We start from the raw sequence: 23,037 nt of genomic DNA, 5'->3' as shown, positions 1-23,037 counted from the left end.
CTGTGAACAGCTCCTTCAATCCAGTAAGAAAAAAGGCAGGGGCGCCTGGGTGGCTCAGTCAGTTAAGCCTCTGACTTTGTCTCAAGACATGATCTCATGGTTCGTCGGTTCGAGCCCCACGTCTGGCTCTGTGCTGACAGCTAGCTCAGAGCCTGGAGCCTACTTCGAATTCTGCATCTCCCTCTCTGCCTCTCCCCTGCTCTTGCTCTGTCTTTCTCTCAAAAATAAACAAACATTTTTTAAAAATTAAAAAAAAAGGCAGACGAGCAAATGTAAAAATGGGTAAAGGATTTGAACAGGCATTTCACAAGAGAAAATCAAAATGGCTAGTAAACATAAAAAGAGGGGTGCCTGGCTGTCTCAGTCAGTAGAGCATGCAACTCTTGTCTTAGCATCGTGAGTTTAACCCCATGTTGGAGATAGAGATTACTTTAAGAAAATATATATTTAAGGGCACTTGGGTGGCTCAGTGGGTTGAGCATCGGTCTCTTGATTTCCGCTCGGGTCACAGTCTCATGCTTCATAGGATTGAGCCCCACATGCTTACAGCACAGAGCCTGCTTAGGATTCTCTCTCTCTCTCATTCTCTCTCTGTCCCTCCCCTGCTCATGTGCATGTGCTCTCTCTCTCAAAATAAACTTGAAAAATATATATAAAGATAGGCAAATGCACTAGTGATCATGATTTAGAAGAACAATGTGATACTACTACACACCCACCTACAAATAAAGGAGATCTCTGAGGAAAATTTTGAAAAACCAATTTTTTAAAGATGCATTAAAGATTGAAAAATTATCCCTTGCATCTCAAATATAAATATGTGGGGAATGCATAAATAATCACTTCAGTGAAAATACCATTCTGATCACTTTTCTTTCTGCTGGACTGTGTTTAATCTAGAGTCTATTCACGCACCTGTTATCTAAAATAAAGTATTCAGGCCATCCCCCTTTTTTTTAACCTTTTCTCTATTATCATAGTACCCATATTCAACTATGAGGCCAGCATTTTCTGCTTGTCTCATGATTACATCATTAGAATCTAGGGGTTTTGTTACACTAGAGCATTCTGTGGATTTCTCTTACAGTGAATTCTATGAACCCAATGCCCTCATGATGGAAGAGGAAGGAGCCATAATTGCTGGTCTCTTGGTGGGTCTCAATGTCATTGATGCAAATTTCTGTATGAAAGGAGAAGACTTAGACTCTCAGGTATGTGAAACATGCTCAGTTACCAAGGGCATCGCTCTGAGTTCTGTTAGCTCAGAATTTGGATTGATCAGATTATTCACACCAACCAAATGAAGGGAAATTCTGTGAGTCACAAATGGGATTTTAAACATTTTGATGTGAATATATGCAGTTACTTTGTTTTTCCTTCTAATTTGACTCATTTATGTATTATGAATGTTTTTCAAATTTTTCTCTACTGTGATCCCTGTTTAAAATATTTTTTACAGACTGGGGCACCTGGATGGATTAATCAGTTGAGCACCCAAATCTTGGTTTTGGCTCAGGTCATGATCTCATGGTTCGTGTGTTCATGCCCCACATCGGGCTCACTGCTATCAGCACAGAGCCCGCTTCAGATCTTCAGTCCGCCTCTCTCTGCCCATTCCCCGCTGTGTGCTCTCAAAAATAAATACATCTTTTAAAAAGTGTATTTTGTAGAGACTGAAATATACCCACCACCCCACCCCAACCCACCACACAAAGGCTAAAATATATACATAAGCATCGTAGTTAAGAATACAGACTGAGGGGCACCTGGTTGGCTCAGTCAGTTAGCCTCTGACTTAGGCTCAGATCTTGATCTCTCAATGCATGGGTTCGAGCCCCACGTCGGGCTCTGTGCTAAAAGCTAGTTCAGAGTCTGGGGCCTGTCTTTGGATTCTGTGTCTCCCTCTCTCTCTGACCCTCCCCTGCGCTCTCTCTCTCAAAAATAAAAATAAAACATCAAAAAAAAAAGAAGAAGAAGAATACAGATTGAAGCAGGTGGCTCCTGGGTGGCTCAGTCAGTTTAGCGTCCAACTTTCGCTCAGGTCATGATCTTGTAGTTCCTGAGGTCAAGCCCCATGTCAGACTCTGTGCTGTGTGCTCAGAGCCTGGAGCCTGCTTCAGATTCTGTGTCTTCCTCTCAGTCTGCTCCTCCCCAATGTGTGCTCTTCTCTCAAAAATAAATAAACATTAAAAATTAAAAAACAAAGAAGAATACAGACTGAAGCCAAACTGTTTAGGTTTAGATTTTGCTTTATTTTCTAGCTGAATAAAAGTTGTGGTTTCTTGATGCTTCACATTTCTCAGCTGAAATACAGGGATTTAAAAGAGAGTATCTGTATCTATGTCATACTGTTACTGTGTGGAATAAAAGAATTAGTACATGCCATTCCCCTAGTACAGGGCCTGGCACATATTAGCTGCTTACTAAATAAAACTGTTGCTTTCACTCTGACTTGTCTCTATGAAATACTACAGCAAATTTCTGTTACATTTTACTCTAAGTAAGTGGAAAAGGAAGTATGAAATTTTGACCTGGATTAAAAAAAAAATTAAGCTGAATAATAAAATAGCAGTCCTGAAAAATGTAGACATAATGCATCAATGAAAGTTTGGAAAAATAGATATCAGATTGTTACAGTGGTACTGTCTGGGTGGCTGAGACTACAGGTGTTTTGTATTACATCCTTTTATTTATCTGTATTTCCCAAAACTTCTTTAAGGAACTGTGCATTCTCTGAGTAATTATAATTTTTAAAACATTATTCCTATAAGTAAATAGGGATTCAGTAGCAAAATATTTGAAAGAAACAAAAGAGAAAGAAACTTTAAACCTCAAATTTATATTAAGCATTCTGTTGACTTTCTTAGTCAAAATCTTCTGTTGACTTGCATGATCGGGTCTCCTGGTCCTATAAAAGTAAAACATTACGTTTTCATAAAAAATTCCTAATAATTGTCATGACTTCATTGCTGTTCCTAGTGCCCAGAAAGAGATATTGTATTATGCCTGGGAAAAAGTATCTAATTTTATATTAAATTCTGAAACTTCTCTCTGTAGGTTGGAGTTATAGATTTTTCAATGTATCTCAAGGACGGGAACAGCAGTAAAGGTAGTGAAGGGTATGTACAAAGAAAATTAAGTTTCTTTGCTCTTTAATATTCTTTGATAGTATTTAATGTTTACAACAGTAATGCTTTAATGCACTTGCTGGAAGAATGTTTGATGATACAGCTTTAATAGGGTCTTGCCAAAAATATCTGATTATTATGCCTCCTAAGCCCTAAAAGGTTCAGGGGCTAACAAAATGAGAAGGTTTATAAAAGGAATCCCTTGCTCTGTCTCCTGAAGTAGTGTTTAAAAACTTGGTCTTCTTGATGAGAAGGATTGAATTCTCCATTTCTTAAAATTTGAAATATTTAACATACATAATGGGGTTATGTCCAATGTTAACGTTTGGGATGGTGAGGTGAAGAATGTATGCGAACTCGGCCCTACTTTTACAACTCTTGTAAATGTAGAATTACTTCAGAATATCCGCGTGGCCCTTAGAAATTAGACCTCAGAGGGCACCTGGGTGACTCAGGCAAGGTTAAGCGTCTGCCTCTTGATCACCACCCAGGTCTTAATCTCATGGGGGAGTTGTTATAAGTAATACCAGCAAAGCTAAAAAGGCCATCAATTGTAAGAAGAAAATTTTTATTTTTTAAGTGCCTCTCATAGATTATAGTGTTATGCCTATAGCCTGAGTTATTAAGGGATGTAAGCTATAACAAAGGCTTTCTTAACATGAAGAATTTTTTGTTTCATTTTTAAATCTCTGAGTCTTTCTTGTTTGAAGGCATTATACATAAAGTCTGTCTTCTGGTTTCTGTGCTACAATTTTCTTTCCTATGTTATATGAAAAGATTAAGGAAGGGATTGTCTTGGTATTTCTAATGTTATTTATTTTATGTCTGTTTTTCCCTCCAACTCTCCCCTCCCATCCCAGAGATGGCCAGATTACTGCAATTCTGGATCAGAAGAACTATGTTGAGGAGCTCAACAGACATCTAAAGTAAAGAATGAATAAATACTTTTCCTTTATTGGGGATTTTGTCACAATAGAAGGGAAGAGTAAACTGATGAGCCCTAAGATAAATTCAGGCAATACTCAATAAAAATAAATAGAATTCCTGCTTGCCAGGCACTGAACTAGGCACTAAACCAATGGCATTTAACTGTTTGGGTGACCTTTCATGAAAAGCAGTATAAGATTAGTATGTAATTGTAACTCTAGTGATTAACTATGTTCAATTAAAAATTCTAACCATGTGACATGCACAGTTGAAAGTAGCAGCCTACTTGGTTAAGTAAATCCTGCCAGATATTTCAACAGTGACCTTGGGTAAACCACTCATTGCCTTAGTACCTTACGACTAATTGTGTCTTTTTGGTCCCTGGCATTTGTCATTTATACATTGAATTGATAGTATTAGTTTACCCTGTCTTCACCATCACTACCATTCATTTCCCAGATACTAAGTATTTTTCAGAACTGTCCAGAACATGAAACAGTCTCCTTGTTCCTGAGGAGAGCAGTCCGAATTCTCTTGGTGTTCTCAAGTACATTGATGTTCTTGTTATGTTAAAGACTGTCGAATAATTCAGAAATCGATCTGTCCATCCATTAAATATTATCTTGCTTAAAATTCTTTTAAAAAGATAACAATTTTAATTTAAATAAGACCTATTACATGATTATGCCAGTATCAGTAAAAATTTTGAGTAGTCTTGGTTCCAGCTAGAAAATTCAAGAATAGTTTAAATATATTTTCTCTGGAGACCAAGAACTAATAATGACTACAATGAATTATGGAGATATTAGTCAAGCAAAAGTATGCTTACATTTGATAGTGAAATAGAAAAATGACAGTTATTTACTCTTCATGCGTCAGCTTCATTATCTGTCTGGGGAAACCTAATGCATAGGGTTGTTGAAAGGAGTAAATGAAATAATACAAATAGAATAATTTAGAAAAGTGCTTGGTGCATAGCAAGCACTTAATTGACGTAGCTTATTATTACACTCTGTGCCGTGCATCAGCTCCTTAATTTTATCCAACAAGTACTTCTTAACTACAAGCAGCGGCCAGGATGTAACACTTAAGACACACAGCCACTTGTAAACTCTCTTGGAGCCTATAAGTTGGTCACGGTCACGAACTGTGGACTTCAGACAATGGATGATAAGTGTAATGGGTGTTTAAATGGAAAGTACAGGATATTCTGTTTTTCAAGAGAAACCATTATGTTTTTTTCTTCTCTTGATAGTGCTACTGTAAACAACCTTCAGGCAAAAGTGGATGCGTTAGAAAAATCCAACACTAAACTGACAGAGGAGGTAAGTGTTTGGGAAACACTTTGACATAGAATTTAATAATATGCTTTAGTGGAACCAGTCATTTCTGTGGAGCTTCAGAAATAAAGGACTTGACTTTTTCAGATAATGTCTGGAATAGGACATAATCCCTTGTTCTGATTGAGAATGGCCAGCTGGCTTATCTCAGGGGTGTCCGTTATCCGCTTGGACTATGTAGGGTAGAACCTGGGCTGATCAGATATCCTGCTTTCTTTTGCGTGAATATTTTGTCTAGACTTGCCTAGAGTTAACAGTTAGCATATAGCTTGACATTTGTTCACTCAACAAACATTTGAGTACTGCTTGTGTGCTAGAGCTAGGCAGAGAGAGATTTATGTGTGCATCGGTTGATGTGTGCCAGACTGGCAAGCTCCCACCCGCAAGGACCTTATTTTTTCCTTGGGGTGGTAGGGCGGGGATAATATCAGGAGCTCTGGTCAGAAGACCAGCAATCCCTGCTGGTATGTCACACTGCTTAAAGTCATGTGCTTCTGAGCAGGCAAGTCCCTTGACCTCCAGGAGGCCCCGTCCCTCACTGGCAGATGAGGGTATTCATACTTCCCCTTTCAGCTTCACTGTTGCTCTGAAAATCGCAGAAGAAAAATATGTGAAAATCCTTAGAAAAGTCCCCAAAATAAGAATAAATATTAACCTCATTTTTACTTCTGGTTAATAAAGAAATTTTTTAACTTGCCAGTGGCTAAGCCACATATTTTTTCTTTGATAGCATTAGATGTTTCTGTGAAAAATCTTAAATAAAATTTTCTGGATGACAAAGACTTTATCTTATCTATTTCTGATTATAACTACTCTGTTATATACCATGAGATAGATTTGGTCTAAATAAAACCCAAGTTTAAGCAGTGGTCAAGAAAGTGCTATTTAAAACACCTTCCTTATTTCTCACCTCTATGGGCTTCATTTTTGGATGTAGATTCTTAAATTTTATTAAAAGTTAATGGAAATGGTCCTTTAGAATTTTACCCTACAAAGCTTTTTTTTTTTTTTTAATGTTTATTTATTTTTGAGAGAGAGCGCGCATGCAGGTGAGCAGGGGATGGGCAGAGAGAAGAGGATAGAGGATCTGAAGTGGGCTGGGCACTGACAGCAGAGAGCCTGATGTGGGGCTCAAACTCATGAACCGTGAGATAATGACCTGAGCCCAAGTTGGAGGCTTACGTGACTGACCACCCAGGTGCCCCCTACAAAGCTTCTGAAATATTCTGCATAGAAATGTTCTGCCGTGTTGCTGCTGCTGCTCTGTTGGGGTAGCGTGGCCCAACAGTAAGCATGGTTGCTAGAGCTGGCGACCTGGGTTCATGTCCCAACTCTGGCACTTGCTAACTCTCTAATCCTGGCCAGTAACTTAGCCTCTGTGTCTTGATCTACTTCTGTGTAAAATGGGGATGATAAAATTATAGTAAGGTTTTTGTGTGAATTAAATGATAAAGCATAAAGGCCTAGGCCGGTGTCTGACACGTTGTAAGCATCCAGTAAATATAGTTATTAATTTTGTCCCCTCAGGCACAAGACTTGTCTCTGACCTAAATTTATTAGCAATATTAAATTATTCATTCATGTACTTATTTTACCAGTAACACTTGTTTTATTGAAACCTTGGATTTGTAGAGATAGATAAGCACTGTGTGTAGGCTTTATAAAGAACAGAAAAGGCAAATCAGATCTCTTTTCCATGTATCTCATTTCTTTTCCATATATCTATATCTGGATGTCTTTTCCATCCAGATCTCTTTTCCACATATTTTAGATTTAAGAGGGCCAGTAAAAACGAAAAACAAAAACATTCTTTTCCTCTCCTGAATTCTGAATCAGTGTGATAAAATGAGAAGTTTTAAACAGATGAAGGTACAAAAACATCTACTTTATTATAAACCTGAATTAGAAGGCCCAGTTAGATATACAGCCATCATTTCCTAATACTTTTTCTGATGGTAAGATCTTGGGAGAACCCATTGAGGGTGTCTTTGGATCTAGAAAGCAGACCCACTTGTCCAGAGTTAACTTTTTTATGCACTGTTAGGCCCATGGAGCCGAGAGGGGGAAATGGGCTTCCAGACCTGCCTCTAGAAAGCGGGGCTGAGCCTGTCCCTCTGTACTTACGCACTTGAACCGGAACCAGGCAGAGCCTGTGCTCACTGCTTATGAGGAGCCCGTGTAAAGGGAGACGAGCCCCGCCGAGGCGAGCCTGACTCAGGCACTTCCGTGTTCTCTGTGGAGAGCGAGGTTAGGAGGTACAGAAGAGGGAAAAGTGTTTCCTGTTTATTTTCCCTGCCTGTGGAATGGGGATGTAAATAATTCCTCTTAGCAGTATACTGCTAATAACATTACCTTACCTGTTTAGGTACTGAAATGAAAAAGTCTCTTCAGTACTTCACAGTATCTTTTAGAGTGAGAACTTAGTTCATTTCTTTACTTTTAAAAATCACCTATCAAAGTTCTTATATATCATTTGTAAGATGAATCCCAAGGCATGAGGACTTCTTTTTTTTTTAATGTTTATTTATTAATTTGAGAGAGAAAGAGTGCATGTGTACTTGCATAGGCGCAAGTGGGGGAGGGGCAGAGAGAGAGAGAGAGAGAGAGAGAATCCCAATCAGGCTCTACTCTCTCAGCACAGAACCCATGCAGAGCCCCATCTCATGAACCATGAGATCGTGACCTGAGCCAAAATCAAGAGTCCAATGGTTAACTGACTGAGCCACCCAGATGCCCCAAGGTGACCTCTTTATTAAACATTTTAGAAATTGGTGTTATAATGAAATATAAGTTACCCATGAGAACTCCCTTGAGGTAAACACTCTTAACATCTTCATCCTGAAAAAGAGTTTATACAAAAACAACTGTAAGAGATATTTTTTATTTTTATCTAACCTACTTTAAAAATACTTCTCCTGGGGCACCTGGGTGGCTCAGTCGGTTGAGCATCCGGCTTTGGCTCAGGCTATCTCACGGTTCGTGGGTTCGAGCCCTGTGTCAGACTCTTTGCTAACATCTCAGAGCCTGGAGCCTGTCTTCAGATTCTGTGTCTCCCTGTCTCTCTGACCCTCCCCAGCTCAGGCTCTCTCTCTCTCACAAATAAATAAAATATTTTAAAAAAACTTAATTAAAATATTTCTCCTAATTTCCCATACCATAAGAACATTTTTATGCAGTCATAGATAACTTTATTTCCCTCTAAGAATATTCAAGCCTGAAAATTCTGTCCTAGCAGATCATGAATTATCTTATCCTGTGTTAAAAAAGGAAGATAAAAGATAATCTTTAAAATTTTTTTCAACAGCTTGCAGTTGCAAACAACAGGATTATTACCTTGCAAGAAGAAATGGAACGAGTTAAAGAGGAAAGCTCCTACATACTGGAATCCAATCGGAAGGTTAACCTGACTGGATTTATAAAACATTCCTAGAGAGCGTGTTAAGGAGTTAGTGGGGCGGTGGGGAGGGCCTCTACTCCAGAGTTCTGTGTGGAAGCAGCGAACGTATAGCTACTTGACGTAGAGCGTGCTGTTTTGACTAAGACTCCATGCAGAATCGAGTGCATGCCAGGTTATGCCAGGGTGAGGCCCCTTCTCCGACAGATGCTCCCTGGCTTCTCCACCACTTGCATCTGTTTAGAGACTGCAAGAACAGGTCTCATTCAATTTCTTGTTGTTATGTACTAATGATTTGCACTGTAGTTAAGGGTTATATTTATTCTATTAAATATATCATTGTTTCTAGATCATGGTACTGTTTTGCAAGAAGTGTTTATCTGGTACCACTAGGAGTCACCATGTACATGAGTTTTCCAGTATAGTCTGATACTATAAAAAGTATCAAACTTTTTATATGTCTACCCAGATTCTTTTGGAAACCTTTATGTACTGCACAGTTCTAAGCAATCTTAGGTAGAGGACATAATTTAACACATTTAGCCCATTAGGATGACTGAAAATCATGATTGCCAACACTGGCGATTCTGTACTCCGTTACGATGAGCTGCCGTAGGGCTGTTGGAACTGACAGAGCTTCCGGCACCTGTGCTTCAGCATCTCCAGGTGGCCCTGGTGCTGCTTCTCTGCTCTTAGGATTTCACCAGCAATCTCTTGCTTCTCCCTTAAAAGTATTAGTGTCTCCGCACTCCCGTACTCCCTTTTTTCTTCATGCTTATAACCTTCTGTGACCTAAGAATCCAAATATCCATAGTTATTAAAGTTGTTCCTAAAGAGGAAGCAAATAGGCTCTGAGTGGGGACTGAAGTCGTTTTCTGTGAGTAATGGGTTTGACTTTAGTGTGTGGACTTTGTGAAAACAACTGTGACTGCTCCAACAGTTTTCTGTTGAAAGTTTCTATTTTGAGCTGTAATTTCTCTGGATGCTTGGAGACACCAAGTGGAAGATCTCTAGAGAAGGAATATATTACCATTTGAACCTTTGGCCGAACTCGTATTTTACAGTGAATACTACCTTGTGGTTAGAGGCTGATTTTTAAGACTCCTCCCACTTGATTCAGTAACCTATCTTAGGACTTCAAACAAAATGTTAAGAAAACCCCATTCTGCCAAGAGTTTATTTACTAAGCTTCTTCAGTTTCTTTGTGGTCTTCATTCATTGCTACACCTGTTTAATTACATGTAATCACTTTTCCTTACTAATCAGTTCTAGTGTCAGCTAACACTGTGTAGAGTTTTTTAAATCCTTAAATATGTTTATTATTTTATGTATCTCTTCAAGGGTCCTAAGCAGGACAGAACCTCAGATGGGCAAGCACTAAGTGAAGCCAGAAAGCACTTAAAGGAGGAGACACAGTTGCGGCTGGTAAACTTTACTTACATTCTAGTAGTTCAGGAACCCATTAAAGATAAAGACCTGCTTGGAGACGTTTGATCTTACAGACAGGGTCAGGAACATGAGGAGTGGTCTAACAAATTTTTGTAGATCCTAAAAAACTTTCTCACTCCTCTTTGTTTTTAAATTTTGAGTATATTTATTGTGAATATGGTTATACATAAAGGCAAATTTTCATATGGTTGATTTTTTTACCTTAACTGGGCATTACTTGCAAAGCACACTTTTTTTTTTTAATGTTTTATTTATTTTTGAGATAGAGACAAGGCATGAGAGGGGGAGGGAGGCAGAGAGAGAGAGAGGAAGACACAGAATCCGAAGCAGGCTCCAAGGCTCCACGCTGTCAGCACAGAGCCTGATGCGGGGCTCAAACCCATGAACCGTGAGATCATGACCTGAGCTGAAATCGGAGACTTAACTGACTGAGCCACCCCGGTGCCCCACATAACACACTCTTAATCAAGGATATTATCTTGTTCCATAGGAAGGGCTAGCTGCTTATTGATTAATACAGTGCTTATTAGAAAACCGTAGGAAATTTTTGGGGCTTCTGGGTGACTCAGTCTGTTAAGCACCCAACTTCAGCTCAGGTTATGATCTCAGGGTCCATGGGATTGAGCCCCACCTTGGGTTCTGTGCTGATAGCTCAGAGCCTGGAGCCTTCTTTGGATTCTGTATCTCCCTCTCTTTCTGCCCCCCTCCCCCAACTTGCTCTGTCTCTCTCAAAAATAAATAAACATTTTAAAAAGTAAATTAAAAAATAAGATATTAAAAACTGTAGGAAATGTTTAAATATCTGACTCAATTAAAATGGGATCTAGAAAACCTTAGCTAAGTCTTGACATGGGTTTTTTCATATCATATTTGCTAAAGAGAATATTGTGCATACAGAGCTCTTCTGTAACTCTTATAATGATACTTTAATTAATTGCTTCTATGACTTCTTTTTAATTCATTTTTTTATTTGAGTGCTACATTAGTTTCAGGTGCATGTTTCTCAGTATTTTTTTTTTAATGTTTATTTTTGAGAGAGAGAGACAGAGCATGGGCGGGGGAGGGTCAGAGATAAAGGAAAGACACAGAATCCAAAGCAGGCTCCAGGCTCTAAGCTGTCAGAACAGAGCCCCCTGCGGGGCTTGAACTCACAAACTGCAAGATCATGACCTGAGATCGTGTCAAACACTTAACCAACTGGGCCGCCTAGGCACCCCATATATTTCACTCTTTTTAAACCCATATTTTTTTTAAGTTTATGATCCCCACTCCTACATCAGTCCTTACTCCTGTGAAGATTCCTGTTTGTCTCCTTGGAGCGTGTGTGTATGTGTATAAATGTATAATAATGAATAATACTCTTAAGATAGATTTTATTCAAGTATTAGTATATTAATACACCCCTGGTATTGATGTATTAACTCCTGAAATTTTGATAATATGACAAATGAAAGGATCTCCCCCTACCAATAGTATTTCTGAAAATAGGGAAAGCCTGCAAATAAAGGTGACCTGCTTTGTACTAAAAATTATCAGCAACTAACAGTGTACGGAATAGAATTTCAGGTATTCTGAGAAAACAACAATATAATTTTAGTGACCTTGAAATAACTATCATTTTCCTTCTATATGTTTATGGATTAGATCCCAAAATACTTTCTATAAGGGAAATTCTAGAAATAATATATGTCAGCATTTTAAGAAGGAGTCTCATTTAATCATGCTAACCATGCACAGAGAAGTACCTTGGTTAAGTGACACATGATAAAAATCTTACATGAAATTTTCCACATTCCTTATATTACAGTAAGGTACATGTTTGTTAAAAAAGGAACAAAACCAAGCAAGTAGGCACAGCATGGATGCAGAAGAACCTCAGGTCTTTGTATCTTTGATCATCCAATGTTGCACTAATAACGGTTGAAACAAAATTAGGTTTCATGTTAAGTGAATATAAAAACTCAGGTAGCCCTATCAATCATTCCCAGTTACTGAGATGTTTATGCTGAGGACCCATAGTGTCTTTCAGTTTCCTTGAGCTCTTGAATATGTCAGTAACATCCACATTGAAGAGAACTATCTGTTTCATTTTACGCCAGGTACTGTAGCACTTTATACACATTTCCATAATAGGACATGACATCCCTTCTGTTACCATCCTGAAGTGCCTCAAAGATGTGTATACTTTAGACATTAAATAGCAGTATCTTGGCCTACAATTTTTTCAGACTTGTAAATTATTGAGTAAATATTTTTGTGATGATTCTAATTATTGTTGTTAACGTCTCCTCATTGAATGATACCCTGTAGCTATTTTGCCAAAATATTCAGACCTGAGAGTTTTGGAATTCATGCCTTTTCCTGCCTTGTACTTAGTTGGCAAAAGAGAATAAGCAATTTATTTGCCTTTGGGAACAGGATGTTGAAAAAGAACTGGAGATCCAGATCAGCATGAGACAGGAGATGGAATTGGCCATGAAGATGCTGGAGAAGGATGTCTGTGAGAAGCAGGACGCCCTGGTGTCTCTGAGACAGCAGCTGGATGACCTCCGTGCTCTCAAGCACGAACTTGCCTTTAAGCTGCAGGTATGGGAAGGAAGAGGATGGGCCCAGTGGCTCTCCCAAATCCCGGGGCTTCCCAGAGTCGATCTCATTTTGAGGCTAGCTGCCCCTAAACCACTTTAGGAATCAGAACGTTGTAGGATCCTGTGGTGCTGTTCGGAAAAGCCATGACCACTTTTCAAATTGTATTGGGAAAAGCAGCCTATTTTATCCATAAGACAGTTTGTACACTCCATCCTAACTTGCCAACGGACTTGTGTGTTCCATTAGCTTTGGTACTGAAATGCGATAAGCTGATGAACCTTCTGATGTTCATTTTTTGTGACAAAGATGCTCACAGCAATGTTAATTTTAAACATTGCTTTTTGGTTTTTTTTCTCCATTAGGAAATTAACTGATAGATAAATATATGAGCGTTTCTATTTCTCTATTTCCCACTTACTCTTAGGTTCAAGAGGCAGGCAGGTGTGATTTATTTCAGGGCTTTCCGTTACATGTATGTCACTCATACTTCTTTTCCAAAACAGAGTTCAGACTTAGGAGTGAAACAGAAAAGTGAGTTAAACAGTCGTTTGGAAGAGAAGACTAATCAGATGGCTGCTACCATCAAACAACTTGAACAAAGGTAAAAGTGCTGTTTCTTTAGTGAAGCACCTTGGGCTTGTAGTGCTGGAAGGAAGAGAAGTGTGCTCTGCATTTGGCAGACCAACTTAACACCAGGCATGCTGGTAGAAAGCAGTTAAATTCTGTGTTTCTCTAAGATGTCACCAAAAATGTGTTAAAGAAACGACAGCCTCTCGTGACTGTTTTGAACAGTCAGAATGGTAACCCTCTGCCATAATCCTTCCATGTTGAGGAGGGATCGCCTATGAGGATGAAAGCGCTTTTAAGTATGTTTCCAGTTGCTGTTTTATTCTTCATCACCGAAGTCTCGAAATGCACGGGTGCTAGTGATGTCTGGGTACTGAGGGCCCTTCTAATGCTTTAGCTCCTTTCTCTTCTCCTCCCTCACCTCCTTTTTCTCTCTGTTGTGTCCTGAGTGGTTCTCTAGTGCCCACTGTCACCCCTGCCCATAATCCTGGATCTGTCTGTCTCCAACTCTGTCCCCTCTCTGCAGACCAGTCTTGAGATTTCGTCTTCTGACCAGCTATTTCGACCGGTACCTACAAGTCTGCCTGAAACACGTCCTCTTGTGAAGCAGCTGTGGCAGCCATGGTCATTCTGTGTTGCCAGCCCGTGTTGCCGCCTTTAACACCCACTGGTCACCCTTCTTTTACTTGAGGAAAACTGAACACTTGCTGGTCCCTGCACATGCTTCCACTGTCTCCCTCCATTCCTTCCCTAGTCGTCCACCAACTAGAAAGGTCCTTCCTCTCCCCACTCCCTTGTTCTTGACATACATTTTTTTACCTTCAGACTCAAATGCCATCTCTCCAAAGCCTCCTCTGATACTTCTCAGATAACAGTAATGTTAGCATGTGTCCTTTTTGGAATTCCCAGAGCCTTACATCCATACCTGCCCATACTGCTTGCTGCTCGCTTTCTGCCTCATGTTACAGCCCGTGTACATGTGCATACATCTCTATATGTACCTTATGATGAGAGTGTGAGGTCGCTGGGTTAGCTAATGAGTTCTTCAGTTCCCTCACTGGGTCTGTCTCTGTGCCAGGAACGTGCAGGGTATTCACTTAGCAGGTGTGTGAAAGGATGAATGGGTGACTTCTTTTATTCAGATGATGCTTGACCGGGGGTGGTCCTAAATGGCACTGCATATTAATGGTAAGTCACAAGTTGATTGCAAATTAGTAAACAAGTTCGAAACTTGTGGTTTTGCTGGTTTTAAATAAAAAGGTATCAGGTCTAGGACGTTCTCTAAGTGCTTGTTCATGAGCACTTACATGTTTATGATTTAACAAAATAATTTTGTTGTTCATAAGTTATATTTTTGAAATGTACAAATTATTTCTCGATAGTTTTTTGATTTGGCACTTCAAGTAGACAGAACTAAAATAATGACTTCCTTCTTCATGTATTAAGCTGACTTTTTCTCTTGTAATTTTTGTCTTTCCCATTTATTCATTTTCTCATTTCCCTTTCACTCCATTTTTATTTTTATCTTACTAATTTAGTGAAAAGGATTTGGTGAAACAGGCAAAGACCTTAAATAGTGCAGCGAATAAACTGATCCCTAAACATCATTAGGCATTTAGAAGTTGGTCACATCTCGCAAGTCTGATGTACAACTTAATTGTAAAGAAAGAAATCTGAAAGTTATTACATTTAAGCTCAGATTCTACATAAAATGTCACCAAAAATTGACTTTGAATTTGTTGGGACTTTAAAAAAAAACAAAAAAACCAATTTGATATATAGGCTGTGTGTTTTTTTCTTCTTCATTTTCTCCTCAGAGTTAGAAACCTTAGTATAAGTTCTTAATTAATTGCCAAATAAACTTTGAGAAATTACTTCTGAGTTGACCGATAAATAAACACACCATTAAAAAAAAAAGCCTAGGGAATTAGAACTCATGTGCGTATTTTATTGACGCTTTTACAAGCTGTCCCTGACAGTACCCGACTTTAGGTGCGCTGTGTGTACCAGCAAGCCTGCTCGGCCACTGCGCCGTCGTGAACAGGAGGTGACAGTGTAGGACTAGGACTCTCCTGAAGTAGCTCTGTGTCTCCTAGGCCCTGGTTCCTTTCCACTTTGTTGTGTACGTTTACTCCCAGAGCCACGGATAAGTACTTAGTATCTCACTGCAGTTCTATTCTCAGTAACCAAGATTGCTTGCAACTTTTTTGCCTTAGTGACTTTGGGGTGGGGGGGAACCCGCATCATTACATTTCTTTAAAGTACATAGAGATAAAGGTAGTGATTAGGTAACTTATGATAACGTAATAATGTGGAAGCTTGGAAAACCCTCCTAATACTTGTCATCTTCTACCTCTGCCATTTTCCTGCAGTGCCACTTCCTATTTAGGTAGCTAAGAGAGAACAATTTTAATGAAAAACTCGTCTCCTATTAAAACAAACAAACAAAAAATTACACAATTTTCAAATCTGTCTTGCTTTTCCTTCTGAAGCAAAGACGACAAGGTATAGACATGAGTGATGGTCCCCACCTGTCATTCTTTGCTTAGAAACATTGATGTAAGCGCTTCTATTACTTTCTGTTCAGATGGGGATTTGCTAACGTCTCTAGGAAACTAACAACCTAATTTTATTAGAAAACCATTTCAGGGTAGGAAATAGATACATAATAAACTCTTTATTACTTTAGTCTAAACATGAACATTCCTCGTAGATACCCACATTGAGTAATTAGTTAGCAGGGCTTCTTTTTCTAAGTGACCACAGATCTACCCCTTTATAGGCGTTACATTGTAAATAATCCTATAAAAACGTGGATTTTTTAAATGATTTTTGATTTGAGGGGGAACAGGCTTTCCAAAAGCCTTCATTTCTTCAAAAAGTCTTGACAAAAAATTGTTCTTTCTCATTTTGGTATGATTTGCAGCATTTCAGCTGCTTAGGTGGGAACAAAGATAACCCCCGTCTGCTTTCAGCTTTTGAAATTCTTTACCTTCTTCTTGGAAAAACCAGAATTAGGAGAGTAAGATAGATTTCACTTGTGCTTCTATAGGTCCTTTCAGACTTGAACCAAAGTCAAGTCAAAGAGCATATGACCAACCTCATGGAATATCTTGTGCTCTTGAACTTATTTTAGTTCTTATAATTTTGCACCTATTCTTCATCAACCTTTTGTGGTGATGAGTTGCCTTTCTATGAGCATTTGGGAAAAGTGCTCAAACACTAAAATAAAACATTTTAAAGACTACAGATAGCATGCTTTCAAATTCTATTATATAGAGCCCCAGAGGTTTCACCTTTTAGAACATGCTTCTTTATAGGTGCAAAGTTATGGAATATATAGAAGAAAACATTTCAGTAGAATTTTCCAGAGAATGTGATCAGGAGTCTTACACAGGCCCGGTGCTGAGTTGTTTGTCCGGTTGGTCACACACAACTTGGTGGGAATGGGAAAGGAAAGAGATGGCCAAACTCTGACAAAGGCTTTTCCTTATAAAAGACCCCAAAAAGCCTTGGTAAGAGTTAATGTGTAATGTCTGTGATTTAGTATGATTTGTGGTTTAAGGAAAGGATCAGGAAATGTTCTAATTCCACATATAATAAGGTAGTTGCCCATTTGCAAGTTCCAGTTATGTGTGTAAAGCAGAAATATGAAGTACCAAACCTATTAGGAAATAAACACAGAAAGGTGGATTTGACTTTAATTACTGTGTACTCGAGGTTGGCTTTGGATATGGATTTTCTAAAAAGTGATGTTTTATTGTTTATCATCTAATGGCTGTAAACTGTAGTACTAGAATAAAAAAAATTGGAAAATCAACTTTTCCTCTGCCTGGTTCACCTTCATCTTACTTTTCTTTAGCCATTTGTTTCTTCTCCATCTTTTTTCCCCTGTATAATTTCTTCCCCTGTGTCCTGCAAAGCTTTTTGTCTGTTTGTCCCCCCGCCCCCCCGCCCCCCGCCCCGTCTCTCCATGCCTTCTTCGTTGGGTTGCTTTATTTTGTGTTGTAAACTTGGTCTTCCTCCCCACCATGGCTTTTGTTTTTTATCACAAGTTCATGTGGCTCACATCCAGATTGCGCCAGGCTGAGCGAGACCGCCAGTCTGCCGAGTTGGACAACCGGCTGTTCAAGCAGGACTTCGGAGACAAGATAAACAGCCTGCAGCTGGAAGTGGAGGAGCTCACCAGGCAGCGGTGAAGAGAGGGCGGCAGGAGCCGACGGGTGGTCGTGGGTCATTCTAAGGCTAGCTGCGAGAGAGGGGGGGCTGGGGGCGCAGCCCCCTCTGTTCTGTCTTCGTAATGTCTTGTCTCTGGAATTAGAATTCAGAAAGCTTCCCCTATAATTTCCAAATCTAGTCAAACATGCTTTGCGATCAAAGAATTAGGAAATTAGAATTCAAGGTCCTAGGTAAATAGGAAGGAGTAAGAGAATTAATAGCCACCCTAACACTAATAATGGTACTCTAAATTTTTACTGTGTGCGGAAACTTTACAAAGCACTTCACAGGCTTTCTGTCCTAACATCTTCCCACCAACCCTATTAGTAGTTGACTAAGTTACTCCCATTTTCAGAGGAAATTAAGGCTTAGATTGGTTCTGTTAGTCCAGATTGACCCAGTGCAGCTACTCAGTGGCAGTGTTCTAAACGCCTGTCTCTCTCTGACTCCCAGGTCCTTGACCACTCTTCCATATGATCTGTCAACGAGACTCAATTCTCTGCAGAAGCCACTGACTTCAAACAAAGAGAACATTGTTGTTAGATAGAAAAGCACATGGCTACTCAGGACATCAGTGGCTGATGATGTAACTGGGCATTAAACACATAACTGTAAAGAGAGACCAGCTAATTAAAATGAAATGAGACTACAGTGTTAGTGCTTTCATGTTGTTTCTTGCTGAAAATTTGTAAATACTGTCTTTCATTATAGCAAATCCTACGAATTATCTTTCAGTTGACCACAATTCTTTGTTAAGAGTTAATATTAGGAGTCCCTGGGTGGCTCAGTCAGTTAAGTGACCAACCAGCTCAGGTCATGAGCTCATGGTTTCATGGGTTCGAGTCCCACCTTGGGCTCTGTGCTGACAGCCCAGAGCCTGGAGCCTGCTTCGGATTCTGTGCTCCCTCTCTCTTTGCCCCTCCCCTGCTTGTGCTCTGTCCTTCAAAAATAAATAAATGTTAAAGACATATTGTAAGACCTTAGAAAAAGAATATGAAATACTGATATTCAGAGTAGTGACCCTCAGGTACTAACCAGGAGATCTTAAAGTACATTCTTAATTGTCCAAGAAAGATTGAAAACAAAGTCTGTATTTTAGTGTTACTGGTTTTACTGTATTATATTCTAACACCTTAACACCTGCCTGCCTATACGTATCTGGTAACCTTTTATTAATCAAGTGTTAAAATTTAATCCCTGAGCTTTAAGAAAAGGGTTTGGCGTTCTTCAGAGAAGAAGAAGGCAGAAATGTACGTGTTCATCCTTCTCCTCTCGCACCTGCCCCAGGCACCAGCTTGAGTTAGAGCTAAAACAGGAAAGAGAAAGAAGGTTACAGAACAACAGGAGCATCCCAGGAAAGGGCTTTCAGAAGCCAGAACCCAAAACGGTAATATTTGTTATTTCCTTGTTCATTTACTTGTTTTAGAGGCGACCATGACGGGCGGGACGGTTCTCTCTCCTGGAGCAGGAGCCGAATTGCTGGGGCCTTGGTCTGCGGGTGGCAGACAAGACCTGGTGTGAACGCGAGGCCTCGATTCGCAGTCTGCCTCTGGACACTCTCTCTGACTTGATTTCATTTGGAAAAGAGGATTAATAACCATGATTTCCAGTGACCGTCTTAATCCCTTCATGTTAAGATTATTTTGGTATCTTAACAAAAACTTGTGTTCCTTGGACTTATGCTAGCTAACAGCTTCAATAATATGTTACAGTAATCTTCCCCTCCCTGAATTTCCATTTAACAGAATTGTCTTCAATATGGGTTTGCTTCTGTATACCATTATCAGAATCACGAGGATTTCATTTTTACTTCTCTTGGGAAATTAGGAGAGGGAACTAGGGTTGCTTGGGGACAAGAAAGTAATACAGAGTGACTTAGAGCAGGAGTAGATGTTTCTACGGAACAGTCTTAGGAGAGAGGCCCCCAGCTTCTGTAGTGGCAAGGAAGCTAAAATTGGAAAAGACCATCTCTGGGATCCACGAAACAGGAGCCAATGTCGTCAAATAATGAAATCAGAAACATATGAAATACTTTTTCTGTCAAAGACAAATAGGGAAAAAAGTCTCTTCTTTGTTTACATTACATATAACAAAGCAGGACGAATTTATAAGCTTCTTAATTTAAAATTTCTAGAGAAAGTGATGTTAATTTGCCGGAGAGTAGAAAATAATGGTAAATAGAAATTTATTATATAGTACTCATTACTGCAATTTAAAGTGTACAAAATACTACTCCTTTTATAGCATGCCATTTTTATTATTTCAGTTTAGCAAACATAAAATCTACTTAGAAGGGCTTACGGAGATTTACTTAAATTGTTGGCCTCTTTTATCCTGCTTTTCCAGTGAGGCCTTAAGGTTCTCAATCTTGAATTGTCCTGCCGTAGAGGCTCCAGGAGTGTAAATATTGCATCAACCTCCTTTCCTTGACACTTGAGTAGTCTAAGAATGTACATTCTGTTTTTAGAGGCTGATGAACAGCAGCTCAGGGCAGACAGCAGTGTCCACAGAAGGAATTTGTCACTAAAAACTGCCCAGGCAGAGCTTACACGCCTTGGTAGAAATGCAGTTTGGAACTTTACGTTGGTCCTTCAGAATAGAACACTCAAGTTGTATAGGCTGTGTAAGTTGTCGTGGCGGTGTGGCAGCCGCTTGACTGAGTGTCCGGAGGGTTACGGTCTGCTAGACATGGCCATGCTGGGTTCTACCAGTTTTCCAGAGCTCAGATGGGAGTGGGAGGTGGAGATGTATAGAGATACACAGAAGTAACTAAGATACCCTAAGAAGTAACTGTAGATACCTTGAGCTCACTTTGCAAGTAAATAGGATATATTCTGAATTTTGTTTGAATTGCAGGAGTTAAGGAAAATACCTACTCTGAAAATCATTTGTTGCAAACATTATCAGAATAATTTGTTAAGATCTTAAAGTACTTAGAGCAATGAATGAGGAAATATTCTGGAAGTTAAATTCCTTCCCTATATAATAAAGCTGCTTAGTTTTATGCCTAAGCTAAGACAGTACAGAGGAAAATGTCTGCAGCAGCATCACCGTTTAGCATTCTGAATAATTAATATATTGGGCTGTTTTCTTTCGGCAGGATGGGAAGCACAGAATTCAAGAGGAAAATGCTAAACTTAAAAAGCCCCTGGATGAAAGCCACAGGTGTTTGTTAATAAAATACTAAGTTATAAATTTATTTTGGGTGGGAAAGAGGGACCTTTCGATATACATTGGGAATGGCACCAACCAGACACTGACTTGTAATAGTACTCTCCAGCGAGGTGTTTTGAAGGGGGCGTGAACAAATCAAGCAGAGAACATGTATTAAACCGAACCCAGTTAGTCCATTTTAGAAGAAAGAAGGGTGATCAGTCTGTCCTCTGACTCTTCCCTGCTTATATCTCAAAAGATACCACAAAGATTACTAATGTCTCATCTTTAGTGGACTGGTATCACAAAGGAGCGAAGTACAAGTCGTAGCATTTCTTAGTTCTTCAGTGTACTTGAGGATGACTTGGTGCCACTTGTGAGCACCTGGAAGGCAGCTACATTTCATAAATCCTCTAATTTCCCTTGTATCCTCTCTCTTAAGGGTCTCAAACAGCCTAACTCTGCCTTTTTCTTAATTCTTCATCTGATTTGCTGACTATGAAAAGCATTAGGATTGTATCAAGGAAGTGAACTTTTAACAGTTATTTTAGCAAGTAGAAATATAACAAAATATTACATAGTGCCACTGTGTTAAAAAACAAAGGTGGTCCAACTGTATAACATTCTGGAAAAGCCAAAACCATGGAGACAGCGGTTGCCAGGGATGAGGGCATATGGGTGTAGAAGCATAGAGGATTTTTTAGGACAGTGACAACACTCTTATGGTATTATAATGCTAGATACATGTCATACATTTGTCCAAACTCATAGAATGTACAGCACCAAGAGTGAGCCCTAATGTAAACTGCAGACTTTGAGTGGTTATGATGTGTTAATGTGGGTTTGCCGATTGTAACGTTGTCTATCCCCACCTCCCACCCCCGGTTTTGGAATGTAGATATTGGGGGAGCATGAGGGGCCAGCAAAGTATATGTGAAATGTCAGTACTTTCTGCCTAGTTTTGCTGTGAACCTAAAACTGCTCCAAAAACCAGTCTGTTACAACAAAAACAGCAAAGGTTAATAACAAGAAACACCATGGGGGAGGGGGTTGGAGACAACTATACAGTGTGCATTTTTGGCATCTGTCCCTGTCTGGGCTTTTTTGTTTTGTTTTGTTTTTTTAACATTTTAGTGGTTTTATTTTATTTTATTTTATTTGAATTAAAATTATTTTTTTATAATAGTTTATTGTCAAATTAGTTTCCATATAACACCCAGTGCTTCTCCCCACAAGTGCCCCCCACCATGACCATCACCCCCTCCCCCCCCCACCTTCAGTCCATGGTTCATCTCCAGTATTCAGTAGTCTCCCTTGATCTGTGTCCCTCACTCTTCCCCGCTCTCTTCCCCCCTTCCTCTCCCCATGGTCCCCTGCCAGGTCTCTCCTGTTAGACCTATGAATACAAACATATGGTATCTATCCTTCTCTGCCTGACTTATTTCGCTTAGCATGACACCCTCAAGGTCCATCCACTTTCCTACAAATGGCCAGATTTCATTCTTTCTCATTGCCATGTAGTACTCCATTGTGTATATATACCACATCTTCTTGATCCATTCATCAGTTGATGGACATTTAGGTTCTTTCCATGATTTGGCTATTGTAGAAAGTGCCGCTATGAACATTGGGGTACATGTGTTCCTATGCCTTAGCACTTCCTTATCCATTGGGTAAATCCCTAGCAGTGCTATTGCTGGGTCATAGGGGAGTTCCATGAATAGTTTTTTGAGGAACCTCCACACTGTTTTCCAGAGAGGCTGCACCAGTTTACATTGCCACCAACAGTGTAGGAGGGTGCCCGTCTCTCCACACCCTCGCCAGCATCTAGTCTTTTGATTTGTTCATTTTAGCGCCTGTCTGGGCTTTGATGCCTCAAGAATAAGGCACTGTGTCATGTGAGCAAAGGAGCTGCTGGAGAAGATAAATCACAGAGTCCAGTACTAGACTGATTCTGTGGGCACTTGGCCTCCAAGGCCAGAATGATTCCAAAGCCTTTAAGTTTGCTTCCAATGGGAGCATTGTCTGATATAGGACTAACCTTAAACTTCCCCACAGGTCACCATGGGCCACAGAAAGGAACTAGAAAGGCTGTAAAATTAACAAGGGCTTAAAAGAGCCTTTCAGAGTCAGCCCCATTCCAGACTAAAACCAAGTCCTTTGCAGTCAGGAGGACCTTACATGCCAGATTTTGATTTAGGCCCTGGGAATATAAGACAAGACTCCCTTATATCTGTAACTCACTAAAAAGTATGCTTCACATTCGTTATCTCCT

The 23,037-nt window shown here is 39.6% G+C and overlaps 1 protein-coding gene across 7 annotated transcripts in view; it reads left to right on the top strand.

Annotated features, from left to right (window-relative positions):
• RUFY3 (RUN and FYVE domain containing 3) overlaps positions 1-23,037 on the top strand; it is an 82,865-nt gene that overhangs the window by 54,907 nt on the left and 4,921 nt on the right. For 4 of the 7 annotated variants that reach the window (XR_003911005.1, XM_029945198.1, XM_029945169.1 and 1 more), the window contains 11 exons: positions 1,088-1,211; positions 3,058-3,119; positions 3,989-4,054; positions 5,311-5,380; positions 8,700-8,792; positions 10,131-10,214; positions 12,657-12,824; positions 13,328-13,425; positions 17,467-17,586; positions 18,897-18,996; positions 20,710-20,774. Coding sequence is in view for 6 of the 7 variants with exons in the window: in XM_029945198.1 (XP_029801058.1) it covers positions 1,088-1,211; positions 3,058-3,119; positions 3,989-4,054; positions 5,311-5,380; positions 8,700-8,792; positions 10,131-10,214; positions 12,657-12,824; positions 13,328-13,425; positions 17,467-17,586; positions 18,897-18,996; positions 20,710-20,774 (1,050 nt within the window). In the remaining variant the exon portion in view is untranslated. Of the gene's footprint in view, positions 1-1,087; positions 1,212-3,057; positions 3,120-3,988; positions 4,055-5,310; positions 5,381-8,699; positions 8,793-10,130; positions 10,215-12,656; positions 12,825-13,327; positions 13,426-14,929; positions 17,212-17,466; positions 17,587-18,062; positions 18,261-18,896; positions 18,997-20,709; positions 20,775-23,037 lie in introns of those variants that run through there. The other 3 variants (XM_029945184.1, XM_029945192.1, XM_029945176.1) reach the window with 2 other exon arrangements.

This window comes from Suricata suricatta, chromosome 1, assembly GCF_006229205.1.
Source record: "Suricata suricatta isolate VVHF042 chromosome 1, meerkat_22Aug2017_6uvM2_HiC, whole genome shotgun sequence".
Classification (NCBI taxonomy): domain Eukaryota; kingdom Metazoa; phylum Chordata; class Mammalia; order Carnivora; family Herpestidae; genus Suricata; species Suricata suricatta.
Note: the sequence above shows the minus strand (reverse complement) of the source record. Positions and strands in the feature narration are given on the sequence as shown.